This window comes from Somniosus microcephalus, chromosome 23 (genome assembly GCF_052327205.1).
Source record: "Somniosus microcephalus isolate GS21.2 chromosome 23, FLI_Smic_1.0, whole genome shotgun sequence".
Classification (NCBI taxonomy): domain Eukaryota; kingdom Metazoa; phylum Chordata; class Chondrichthyes; order Squaliformes; family Somniosidae; genus Somniosus; species Somniosus microcephalus.
The window spans coordinates 55,068,835-55,082,421 of NC_141009.1; the positions used below are offsets into that span (position 1 = coordinate 55,068,835).

Here is a 13,587-nt window from a genome sequence, read left to right on the forward strand (position 1 = left end):
CCGACTTGCTTCTCGTGCTGCTCGGCTCAAGCACCACCGTGGCAGAAGGGACAATCCGTGCCTGTTGCTGATGGAAGGCTGCGTGTCTGAAGTCTTCCTTCTTTCTTGCTGTGCAGACTCGAGTTTTCTCTCAGCAGAACGACGAGGGCGGTTGCCTCTTCTCGACGCTTCGTTAACTGCTTCGGACGTATTGCTGCACGCAGGGTAAGATCGAACTCGTCGCCACTGTAAAGTCTGTGGGTTGTATAGCGAAGTAATACACAGACTACAAGAGTAACTTTAACAGGACTTTACTATTTGAAGGTCAGGGCGAATCTGCCCAATAAATCCTGACACCGCACTTATATACCGGTGTGGTCACCGTTGGTATTACAGTATACAGCAGCCCAGGCAAAGTAGTGCCACACATAAAATAGTTCTCTTAAAGGTGGACGGTTACATACAGTAGTTCTCTTAAAGGTAGAATAGTTACATACACTACATACCCGTCCTTGGAGTGATTGATGGGACTGTGTAGAGGGAGCTTTACTCTGTATCTAACCCGTGCTGTACCTGCGCTGGGACTGTTTGATGGGTCAGTTTGCACAGAGCTTGACTCTGTATCTAGCCCACGCTGTACCTGCCCTGGGAGTGTTTGATGGGCCTGTGTAGAGGGAGCTTTACTCTGTATCTAACCCGTGCTGTACCTGTCCTGGGAATGTTTGATGGGGACAGTGTAGAGGGAGCTTTACTCTGTATCTAACCCCGTGCTGTACCTGCCCTGGGAGTGTTTGATGGGACAGTGTAGAGGGAACTTTACTCTGTATCTAACCCATGCTGTACCTGTCCTGGGAGTGTTTGATGGGACAGTGTAGAGGGAGCTTTACTTTGTATCTAACCCGTGCTGTACCTGCCCTGGGAGTGTTTGATGGGACAGTGTAGAGGGAGCTTTACTCTGTATTTAACCCGTGCTGTACCTGCCCTGGGAGTGATTGATGGGCCTGTGTAGAGGGAGCTTTACTCTGTATCTAATCCGTACTGTACCAGCCCTGGGAGTGTTTGATGGGACAGTGTAGAGGGAGCTTTACTCTGTATTTAACCCGTGCTGTACCTGCCCTGGGAGTGATTGATGGGCCTGTGTAGAGGGAGCTTTACTCTGTATCTAACCCATGCTGCACCTGCCCTGGGAGTGTTTGATGGGCCTGTGTAGAGGGAGTTTTACTCTGTATCTAACCCGTGCTGGACCTGCCCTGGGAGTGTTTGATGGGACAGTGTAGAGGGAGCTTTACTCTGTATCTAATCCGTACTGTACCTGCCCTGGGAGTGTTTGATGGGACAGTGTAGAGGGAGCTTTACTCTGTATCTAACCCGTGCTGTACCTGCCCTGGGAGTGTTTGATGGGACAGTGTAGAGGGATCTTTACTCTGTATCTAACCCGTGCTGTACCTGCCCTGGGAGTGTTTGATGGGACAGTGTAGAGGGAGCTTTACTCTGTATCTAACCCCGTGCTGTACCTGCCCTGGGAGTGTTTGATGGGACAGTGTAGAGGGAGTTTTACTTTGGGTTTAACCCGTGCTGTACCTCTGCTGGGAGTGTTTGATGGGACAGTGTAGAGGGAGCTTTACTCTGTATCTAACCCGTGCTGTACCTGCCCTGGGAGTGTTTGACGGGGCAGTGTAGAGGGAGCTTTACTCTGTATCTAACCTGTGCTGTACCTGCCCTGAGAGTGTTTGATGGGACAGTGTAGAGGGAGCTTTACTCTGTATCTAACCCGTGCTGTACCTGCCCTGGGAGTGTTTGATGGGACAGTGTAGAGGGAGCTTTACTCTATATCTAACCCGTGCGGTACCTGTGCTGGGAGTGATTGATGGGCCCGTGTAGAGGGAGCTTTACTCTGTATCTAACCCGTGCTGTACCTGCCCTGGGAGTGTTTGATGGGACAGTGTAGAGGGAGCTCTACTCTGTATCTAACCCGTGCTGTACCTGCCCTGGGAGTGTTTGATGGGACAGTGTAGAGGGAGATTTACCCTGTATCTAACCCGTGCTGTACCTGCCCTGGGAGTGTTTGATGGGACAGTGTAGAGGGATCTTTACTCTGTATCTAACCCGTGCTGTACCTGCCCTGGGAGTGTTTGATGGGACAGTGTAGAGGGAGCTTTACTCTGTATCTAACCCGTGCTGTACCTGCCCTGGGAGTGTTTGATGGGACAGTGTAGAGGGAGCTTTACTCTGTATCTAACCCGTGCTGTACCTGCCCTGGGAGTGTTTGATGGGACAGTGTAGAGGGAGCTTTACTCTGTATCTAACCCGTGCTGTACCTGCCCTGGGAGTGTTTGATGGGACAGTGTAGAGGGAGCTTTACTCTGTATCTAACCCGCGCTGTACCTGCCCTGGGAGTGTTTGATGGGACAGTGTAGAGGGAGCTTTACACTGTATCTAACCCGCGCTGTACCTGCCCTGGGAGTGTTTGATGCGACAGTGTAGAGGGAGCTTTACGCTGTATCTAACCCGCGCTGTACCTGCCCTGGGAGTGTTTGATGGGACAGTGTAGAGGGAGCTTTACGCTGTATCTAACCCATGCTGTACCTGTGCTGGGAGAGACTTTGCTTGCTGGGGAATTTTGAAAGTGATGTTCGGAGTACTCCGACAGTGTACTGTGGAGTACTGTGACAGTGAAATGGAGTTTATTACGCGGTGACAGCTGAGCTTGTCCTGGATTTGTTTTCTCCTCCTGCCAGTGGCCGTCTGTATTACATTACCCCCCGCAGTCGATGCTTGGACCGCAACAGAACACCAAGCTGGCATACCCGAGCTACACTATTGGGAAACGGATTCACGGTAAGGGTTAATGAAACTACCCTGTGCATCACTCTCCAGCACTAACACACAGAAAGCCATTAATTCCTGAATTGGCAATATCTCTTGGAGAGGCTACTGGATGGCTGGTGTGGGAAAATGTTCTGTGGTGGGGGCCATCCAAAATTCTGCTGCCCGTATCCTGACTCGCACCAAGTCCCGTTCAGCCACCACCCCTGTGCTCACTGACCTACATTGGCTCCCAGTCCGGCAACGCCTCAATTTTAAAATTCTCATCCTCGTGTTCAAATCCTTTCATGACCTCACCCCTCCCTATCTCCTGTAATGTTCTCCAGCCCCACAACCCTCCGAGATCTCTGCGCTCCTCCAATTCTGGCCTCTTGCGCATCCTCGATTTTCATCGCTCCACCATTGGCGGCTGTGCCTTCAGCTGCTAGGCTCTGGAGATCCCTCCCTAAAGCTCTCCGCCTCTCCACCTCGCTCTCCTCCTTTAAGACACTGCTTAAAATTACCTCTTTGACCAAGCTTTTGGTCACCTGCTGTGATGAAATAACTGTGTTCTGATATTTGTACTTGTACTGTAATGTCTGGAATGTTCCACCGGGGGGAACCACTAATGCTCCTCACTGGCCCCGCCCCTCTTCTGGTATGTTCTACCAAGGGCTCGGTCGATGATGTACTCTGTTAACTCTGCCATGATTCTTATTTAATAAAAGGCTTCTGTCTTAAGCTTTAACTTCACGGATTCGGGCAGTTATTTGGCACATCAATTTTATTAAATAACAACTTTTGGAAGATGGATCGATTTTTGAAACCAGAGCGTTTGGATATCGATCCCCATTCGGCAGATGCGTCGAAGAAATTTACGCATTGGCTCCGATGTTTTGAACACTTCATCGCATCATCGACCGATCCGACGGTTAACAAGTTGGGTCTTCTAACCAACTTGGTAAGTCATCAAACTTACTCTATAATTGAAGATATTACTACATATGAAGAGGCCCTCGCAGCTCTTAAAGCCCAGTACCTTAAGTCAGTTAACGAAGTATACACCAGGTATCTCCTGTCTACTCGCAGGCAATTACCCAAGGAATCTCTGGACGATTTCCTGCAGGACCTTAAGGCTTTGGCTAAGGGTTGCAACTACAAGGCTGTCTCTGCCATAGTGTATCAGGAAGAAGCCATCCGCGATTCTTTCATATCTGGCCTCCGATCTAATTATATTAGACAGAGACTCCTCGAGAACGACTCGTTAGTTTTAAAAACGGTTGTCGCTGCTGCTCGATCGTTAGATGTAGCCCAGAAGAATTCAGAAGTGTATGCATCAGCCCATGCATCTCTCTCAGCCTCGTGTGTTCCGAGTATGGAGGCATCCATAACACCAATGGAGCCCCCACTTAATCCTATTGTTGCGGCTGTGCCCCATGGGTCTAAGTGTTATTTTTGTGGCCAATCTAAACACCCCAGGCAAAGTTGCCCAGCCAGAGAGGCTACCTGTTTTAAATGTAAGAAACGGGGACATTTTAGTAAAGTGTGTAAGGGTAATCCTGTACCCGATGTCTTCTCTGCTGCCGCCTATCGTTTTACTCTAGCCTCGGCTACGGTTGACCAGACCATTCCGTGTTCCTTGTCAAAATCTATGATGGACATTAAGATTAATGGTCATCCTACTGGGTGTTTGATAGACTGTGGCAGTACTGAAAGTTTTATACACCCCAACCTTGTTAACTCCTGTTCATTGAAGGTGTATCCTACTCGAAGTGAAATTGTGATGGCGTACAAATCCCTTACTTCGGAGGTAACTGGATATTGTAAAGTCACATTGACCGTTAAGGATACGGAGTATAAGGACTTTAAACTCCTCATATTACCTCAGTTGTGTGTGAACTTAATATTAGGCTTGGACTTCCAGTGTCAGCATGAGAGCATTACCCTTAAGTATGGTGGATCTCAGCCTCCGCTCACAGTCTGCGGCCTTTCTACTTTAAACGTAAGTCCGCCTTCTTTGTTTGCGAACCTTGCTCCTAATTGTAGACCTATAGCGACTAAGAGTCGACGGTATAGTTCAGAAGATAAAACATTTATAAAAGAGGAAGTGGAAAGGCTTCAACGGGAGGGAATCATCGAACACAGCGGTAGCCCGTGGCGTGCCCAGGTGGTGGTGGTTAAAACTAATGAGAAGAAAAGACTTGTGGTCGATTATAGCCAGACTATAAACTTGTATACACAATTAGACGCCTATCCTTTGCCTCGTATTTCTGAGATGGTGAACCAGATAGCTCAGTACCGCGTGTTCTCCACCATTGATTTAAAGTCTGCCTACCATCAACTCCCCATCAAAATAGAAGACCGACCTTATACGGCCTTCGAAGCTAATGGGTGCCTGTTCCAATTCCTTCGGGTGCCCTTTGGAGTGACGAATGGGGTACCCGTCTTCCAACGGGAGATGGATCGTATGGTGGATGAATACGCGTTGGAAGCAACATTCCCGTACCTGGACAATGTTACCATCTGTGGGCGTGACCAACGGGAGCATGATCAAAATCTCGCGAAGTTCCTAGAGACTGCAAAGAGGTTAAACCTGACCTACAACGAAAACAAGTGTACCTTCAATACTACACGTTTGTGTATTCTTGGTTGCGTTGTGGAGAATGGGGTAATCAGGCCAGACCCTGAAAGATTACGCCCACTTAAGGAATTACCTTTACCTCACACTGTAAAAGCTTTAAGAAGGTGTCTGGGATTCTTCTCGTACTATGCCCAGTGGGTGGCTAGCTACTCAGATAAAGTCCGACCCCTTATTAAGTCGACGTCTTTTCCGCTATCGGCGGAAGCTCAGGAGGCTTTCCTTAATATGAAACGGGACATTGGGAAGGCAGTGGTATGTGCCGTGGACGAGAAGATCCCATTTCAAGTGGAAAGTGATGCATCTGATTTTGCGATGGCAGCAACTCTTAACCAAGCTGGTAGACCAGTAGCTTTCTTCTCTCGTACATTGCAAGGACCAGAAGTTCGACATTCTTCAGTGGAAAAGGAGGCACAGGCAATTATTGAAGCAGTCAGGTATTGGAGACATTATCTCGCTGGCCAACGTTTTACGCTCATAACTGACCAGCGATCTGTGGCCTTTATGTTCAACACTAAGCAGAGAGGCAAGATCAAAAATGATAAGATTTTAAGATGGCGAATAGAACTGTCAACATATGACTATGATATTCAGTACAGGCCTGGAGTATTTAATGAGCCATCGGATGCTTTGTCACGAGGAGTATGTGCTAGTCTAGGTACAGATAAGCTTCAAAGTCTCCACGACGCATTCTGCCACCCTGGTGTTACCAGAATGAACCACTTCATTAAGTCCCACAATCTACCCTACTCTATTGAGGAGGTCCGGACAATGACCAGAACCTGTCATGTTTGTGCTGAATGCAAACCCCGCTTCTATAAGCCGTCCGAGCCAGCTCATCTTATTAAAGCAACTCGACCATTTGAGCGTTTGAGTCTCGATTTTAAAGGTCCCCTTCCATCGAGCGACCGTAATGTCTATTTTCTTAATATTATAGACGAGTACTCTCGGTTCCCTTTTGTTATCCCCTGTCCGGATGTGACTAGTGCTGTTGTAATTAAATGCCTCTGCCAACTGTTTTCCTTGTTCGGCATGCCTAACTATATACATAGTGATAGGGGTTCTTCCTTTATGAGCGAAGAATTACGACAGTTTTTGCTATCGAAGGGGATTGCAACGAGTAGAACTACCAGCTATAACCCTCGTGGTAATGGGCAGGCCGAGAAAAAAAATGTGACAGTGTGGAAGGCTATTGTACTGTCTCTGAAGTCACGAGGCCTGCTGACCTCTCGCTGGCAGGATGTCCTGCCAGATGTGCTGCATTCCATAAGGTCTCTTTTGTGTACAGCGATGAATGCCACCCCTCATGAAAGGATGTTTAGTTTTCCAAGAAAAGCTACTAATGGAGTATCGTTACCCACATGGTTGACGACCACGGGCCCTGTGTTGTTGCGCAGACATGTGAGAGGCCACAAGACTGATCCACTGGTGGAACTCCTCCATGCTAATCCCCAGTATGCGTATATTCAATATTCGGATGGGCGAGAGGATACGGTCTCTATTAAAGATCTTGCACCTGCTGGAGCTCGAAAAGAGTTCGACTCTGAGAGTAGAGTTTTCAATCGTGGTATTGGACCTTCAGAGACACAAACCCTCAGTGTGGAAAATACTGATGATTCTGGGAATTCAAATGAACCAGAGTTAGTACTCCAGGGGGAGCCTCAGCAAGAGTTACGTCGTTCCCAGAGGATTATCAGACCTCCTGACAGACTGAATCTATAGCAGGGGGTGAATGTGATGAAATAACTGTGTTCTGATATTTGTACTTGTACTGTAATGTCTGGAATGTTCCACCGGGGGGAACCACTAATGCTCCTCACTGGCCCCGCCCCTCTTCTGGTATGTTCTACCAAGGGCTCGGTCGATGATGTACTCTGCCATGAATCTTATTTAATAAAAGGCTTCTGTCTTAAGCTTTAACTTCACGGATTCGGGCAGTTATTTGGCACATCACTGCCCTAATATCTCCTTATGTGGCTCGGTGTCAAATTTTGTCTGATAATTGCTCCCATGAAGCGCCTTGGGACAGTTTTACTACATCAAAAGCGCTGTATAAATACAAAATGTTGTTGGGGTAGTGTAGACGGGACTTTATATCTAATTCTGTTGTGCCGGGCCTGGAACTGAAGTTAATGAGATTGGGTGCCTCACAGGGTTAGTGTCCCGTTGGTATCACGGTATCCCTCAAACCGATGAGCCCACAAAAAACAAAAATTTAAAGCAAGTCTCAAGTGAGCCATCAATGCAGTGTCCCTGCGAACGAAGCACAGCCAGTTAAATGATTCAGGGTCTCTGTGCAGTCACCGTGGAGTCTCCCTGCATTTATGGGGAGTCAATGAGAAACATCAATTAGAGTGTATATCATAATGCAGAGTACTGCCAACCTACTGTCAATACTCCCTGTAGTTGACAACCTGCTGTCCCTTATTATAAATTGCTGCACCTGTCTGCTTAACACCATTGACATGAATCTTGCCATTCATGTGGAAATGACTTATGAAGTAATACTGGGTGGCCTGCTGATGGCGCTGTCCAGGGAGAGTATAAATACTCGGGCATGGGCCCAGCTTGCTCAGGACATTCTTTAACAGGAACTAGTGAAGGACACAACTAGATCTCCATGTTGAAAACCAGTTGATTGAAGCCTTGTTTAATACTCAGACCAAGTGCCTAGTAGTTTTCTTACATCAACCATCTTTGGCCACAATCTCCGTACTCTTGCCTCCAATTCCATCCCTTTCCTTGGCCACTATCTCAGGTTCGTAACCTCAACGTCCTATTTGACCCCAAGCTGAGCCTCCGAACCCATAGCCTCTCCTCACGAGGACCGCCTACTTCCACCTCTAGCTTCACCCACTCCTGCCCCTGCCTCAGTCCGCCTGCTGCTGAAACCCCTCATCCAATGCCTTTGTCACCTCCAGACCCGACTATTCCAACGCGTACCCTTCACCCTCTGTAAACTTGAGCTCATCGAAGACACTGCTGCCCGTATGCTAACCCTGCGCCATGTCCTGTGCTGCTCCTGGTCACTAGCCAATGACACCCGCTGGAGGGTTGCACGCTGGGTAAGGACAAGGCCATGCTCAGCTGTGATGCCCACCATGGTCCAATGGCCTGCCAGCACTCAATGTGTAGGATCACGACGAAGGATGAGGTACTGGGGGGTGGGTGACTGGCGCCTGTGGGAACGCACACCAGGAGCAAGGAGTGAATGCTAGGGAACGATGGATATGGGGATCAAGGGATATGGGGAGAAAGCAGGGACAGGGTACTGAATTTGGATGATCAGCCGTGATCTCATTAAATGGCGGAGCAGGCTCGAGGGGCCGAATGGCCTACTCCTGCTCCTATCTTCTATGTTTCTATGAAGGAAGGCAAGAAAATAGGCAGAAAAAGAATGAGAACATTTTCTCAGTGTCACAAAATACAACCTAGTTAATAAAGGCCTTTGTTTGTCTTCCACATCAGTGCATCCTGCTCGCTCCACTCCGATGTACAACATTGACCAAGCAGATCGATTGGTGCTCCAGAACGCTGCAGCCTACTCAATGGGCCAGCGTTTTCAAGGAGACTGGAAAAGAACAGGTAAAATGCAGAGTAATATCACTCGCAATGTATGATATTCAAGGCCTGCGAGGGACACCTTGTATACACGCCAAGCATCAGTGCTTTAAGCTGACGGTCGGTGTGTTAAACTGTGTGTCAAGTTGTTTGCGTTTCGTTGGAGAAATTAACTTTTTTTTTCACTGGGATTGGAGGTTGTTAGCAGCGTTCAAATGTGTGAGAACCAACTGACGGTTGGAAGGCAGGTCTGGAGCATGTTAAACCAGTCAATCAGGTGCCATTTTCTCCCACTGTTGGGTGCACAGGAATTTGAGATAGAAAAGTTTTAAGATGAGTTGATGGTTTCTGAGGGTTGTAGATATAGGTGCGTTTAGTTAGTGTTTATTCCTGAATAATTTAAATGTAATAAATAAGCTGCTAAAATGCAGCATTATTTTCCTGAAAGCAACTTCCTGGGACATGCCCGACTGTTGTCTTATGTGAAGGTTAATTTTTATTAATGCTGGTTGCCCCTTCTTGTTTGAGAATATATTAATTGGCTTTATTTGAGCATTCCTGTCATTACACTTGCGGAATCAATAGGGTTTGGAAATAAAAGAGGGAGTGAGTTTTATAAATTTTAAAAAACGATACTGAGATTCCCATATTTAGGATTTTACTACAGCATACTACACGGCTCACGATACAGACGCTTGACTTGTGTTTGGGTAGGATTTAGCACTTGGTCGTGTTCCAGGACTATGAAAGCTGCTTTCAGTTCACTTGCATGCTCGTAGTACAGGTCCTTTAGTTATCATGCATCGACTGGGGAGAGACCCTACACCATCCATGTTAGAGTGATCGACCGTCCAAGGGAAAATGTGAGGAGCAACATTAATATTCAATAAGAAAGAAAGAACTTGCATTTCTATCGCACCCACCCCAAAATACTTTCCGTGCACCAGCAATTGTTCAGTGCATTGGACTGCCTGCCAGGGAGTTACCGCAACTTGTCAGTGATTATGGTGGAGTCCACCGCCAACTTCTGCTATGTTCTCGCACATGGCGCTGACACTCGGCAGTCAACCAAGGAGCATGTGTTCACCTCAGTGGATGCTGCAGGAGTCTGTAGCACCTGTAGTAACATCTCTCAGGGACGCTCATACTGGATCAGTGCAGGCTCCGGGTTCCTTCATCTCCTCTGCCTAGTACAGGCTGAAAGACCAAATGAAGAGAGGGTTCAATCTAATGCCGGATGTCCAACAGTCTGTTGTCTCTAGATCAGTGGGAGTGCTGAGCCGCAGCTCGATAGCAGGAGCAGTCAATGGAAAAAAAAAAGAAAGACTTGCATTTATATAGCGCCTTTCACAACCACCTCAAAGCACTTTACAGCCAATGAAGTACAGTCACTGCTGTATTGTGGGAAACACGGCAGCCAATTTGCGCACAGCAAGCTCCCACAAACAGCAATGTGATAATGACCAGTTACGTTATGTTGATTGAGGGATAAATATTGGCCAGGACACTAGGGATAACTACCCTGCTCTTCTTCAAAATAGTACCATGGGATCTTTTATGTCCACTTGAGAGAGCAGACGGGGCCTCAGTTTAACGCCTCATCCGAAAGATGGCACCTCCGACAGTGCAGCACTCCCTCAGCACTGCACTGGAGTGTCAGCCTAGATTTATGTGCTTAAGTCTCTGGAGTGGGACTTGAGCCCACAATCTTCTAACTCAAAGGCAAGTGTGCTACCCACTGAGCCACAGCTGACACTGTCAAGGAGTACTGAAGGGAGAATGTTATCATCTCTCGGGATAACGGTCAGCTTCACCCTTACTACCCCCCCTCAATCAATGGCCACCCTGGTGCCAGAAAGCCAGCTGGACCAGACTTGGCCAAGTTGCTGCAGTCTGAAGCTGGACCCTCGGAGACCCGAGCTCCTAGAGGCCACTGATCATGAATATCTCGAGCACTTGATTGAGCCACAACAGCCTTCCACCTCCCGTGCTGCAGCCACTAGGGGACCACCTCGTAGAAGCACTCGAGTGGATAAGAGAGCACTTAAGACAGGCACTTGGGGCTCACACCAATGTGATAATTAGTGTGTAGGTATTTGGTGTAAACTAATAAAATGATAAACCTATTTGAAAACTGTGTGTGCAGAGAGTGTTCCTGTATTAGCTAGTGACCCTTCAATGTTAGTTGACATGAATAACAATGTTGGTCTTTGGGCAGTTGTAGTTTATTAGAGGGTGGAAGTACTGGGAGAGATGTTGAACCTCACTGTTAATGCAGGGGAGCGGGGATTCTAGTTATTATTTTAACAATGCCCCACTGGATGCAGATGTAAAACAACGTACAGTACACAATTAGTAAATGGGAACGCTTCACTCCCATTGAGTTTAGGTTGCGATTTCCTAGACAATCTACAATGTACATTACACACCGGGTAAATGAGAATGCTTCACTCCGGTTGAGCTCAAGTTGAGTCCCTAGATAATGTACAGTATGCACCAGGTAAATGGGAACACTTTACTCCGGTTTCACATAAAGAGGCATTCCGCCATACTTCCGCCAACGTTACGGTAGCTAAGCGGGAAAAGTCCTCAGGAAATTCCCAGCGTTAGATCGATACACACTGGACGGGTTGGAGTTTCCCTGCTGTGCTTTGCAGTCATTGTGACTATTGTCATTTCATTGTTTCAGGGTTAAGTCCAGGCCCCTGTGCCTATGATGTAAACAGAGCTACCCGCATCATCAGCCATCGCTGTCCCAGTTACACAATCAGCGGGATGAGAAGAGAGAAGAGACATGACCTGGGACCATTCACAACTCTTTAGAAATCCTGGTGGACTGACTGACATGCCCAAGGAACCGAATACAGTAGTCTCTAGTGTCAAGTAACTCAGTCACACACAAGTTAAACTTTACTATGACAGTGTTTAACATCTCTTGCATTATTGGCATGTGCAACAACACGATTAAGTTAATAGTCTGCGTCCAATCTATAGATCTATCACACATTTCCTTCTATGTACTTCCTGCCTACAGAACCTTACTTCCTACTATTCCATTTTGTCACACTTCTGTGTCAACCGTTTTCCCATTATGAATTCCTGTGTCCATGTTTATTATGGAAAATGCCTATGTAAACTTGTCATGCTGTAACTGCCCCTCCCTCCTGGAGTGACGCCGCACCGCCTCACCTTTCGTCTCCCAGCTCCTCCTCTCTACTGCAGAGAACATTCGAAGCTCCAACTAACGCTGCTTTTTGCTATTTAACCATATATAATATCAAATCAAATACCCAAAACTGTTCATTGTGACATGCTGAGATACATTTCACTATAACACACTCTGATATACTTCACACCAACTGACTAACACTCTGATATACCCCACACCCTCACTGTAACACTCTCTGGTATACCCCACACCCTCACTGTAACACTCTCTGATATACCCCACACCCCTCACTGTAACACTCTCTGATATACCCCACACCCTCACTGTAACACTCTCTGATATACCCCACACCCTCACTGTAACACTCTCTGATATACCCCACACCCTCACTGTAACAGTCTCTGATATACCCCACACCCTCACTGTAACACTCTCTGATATACCCCACACCCTCATTGTAACACTCTCTGATATACCCCACACCCCTCACTGTAACACTCCCTGATATACCCCACACCCTCACTGTAACACTCTCTGATATACCCCACACCCTCACTGTAACACTCTCTGGTATACCCCACACCCCTCACTGTAACACTCTCTGATATACCCCACACCCTCACAGTAACACTCTCTGATATACCCCACACCCTCACTGTAACACTCTCTGATATACCCCACACCCTCACTGTAACACTCTCTGATATACCCCACACCCTCACTGTAACACTCTGATATACCCCACACCCTCACTGTAACATTCTCTGATATACCCCACACCCCTCACTGTAACACTCTCTGATATACCCCACACCCCTCACTGTAACACTCCCTGATATACCCCACACCCTCACTGTAACACTCACTGATATACCACACACACTCACTGTAACACTCTCTGATATACCCCACACCCTCACTGTAACACTCTCTGATATGCCCACACCCTCACTGTAACACTCTCTGATATACCCCACACGCTCACTGTAACACTCTCTGATATACCCCACACCCTCACTGTAACACTCCCTGATATACCACACACCCCTCACTGTAACACTCTCTGATATACCCCACACCCCTCACTGTAACACTCTCTGATATACCCCACACCCTCACTGTAACACTCCCTGATATACCCCACACCCCTCCCTGTAACACTCTCTGATATACCCCACACCCCTCACTGTAACACTCCGATATACCCCACACCCTCACTGTAACACTCACTGATATACCACACACCCTCACTGAAACACTCTCTGATATACCCCACACCCTCACTGTAACACTCTCTGATATACCCCACACCCTCACTGTAACACTTTCTGATATACCCCACACCCTCACTGTAACACTCTGATATACCCCACACCCCTCACTGTAACACTCTCTGATATACCCCACACCCTCACTGTAACACTCACTGATATAC

At 47.4% G+C, this 13,587-nt stretch overlaps 1 protein-coding gene across 1 annotated transcript in view; it reads left to right on the forward strand.

The window, feature by feature from the left end:
* Positions 1-13,370, forward strand: part of LOC147101862 (uncharacterized) — a 54,636-nt gene extending 41,266 nt beyond the window's left edge. The window contains exons 6-8 of the mRNA XM_085965147.1: positions 2,718-2,817; positions 8,891-9,007; positions 11,673-13,370. Of these exons, the coding sequence (XP_085821273.1) occupies positions 2,718-2,817; positions 8,891-9,007; positions 11,673-11,806 (351 nt within the window). The 3' untranslated portion in view covers positions 11,807-13,370. The remainder of the gene's footprint in view (positions 1-2,717; positions 2,818-8,890; positions 9,008-11,672) is intronic.
* Positions 13,371-13,587: the final 217 nt, after the last annotated feature.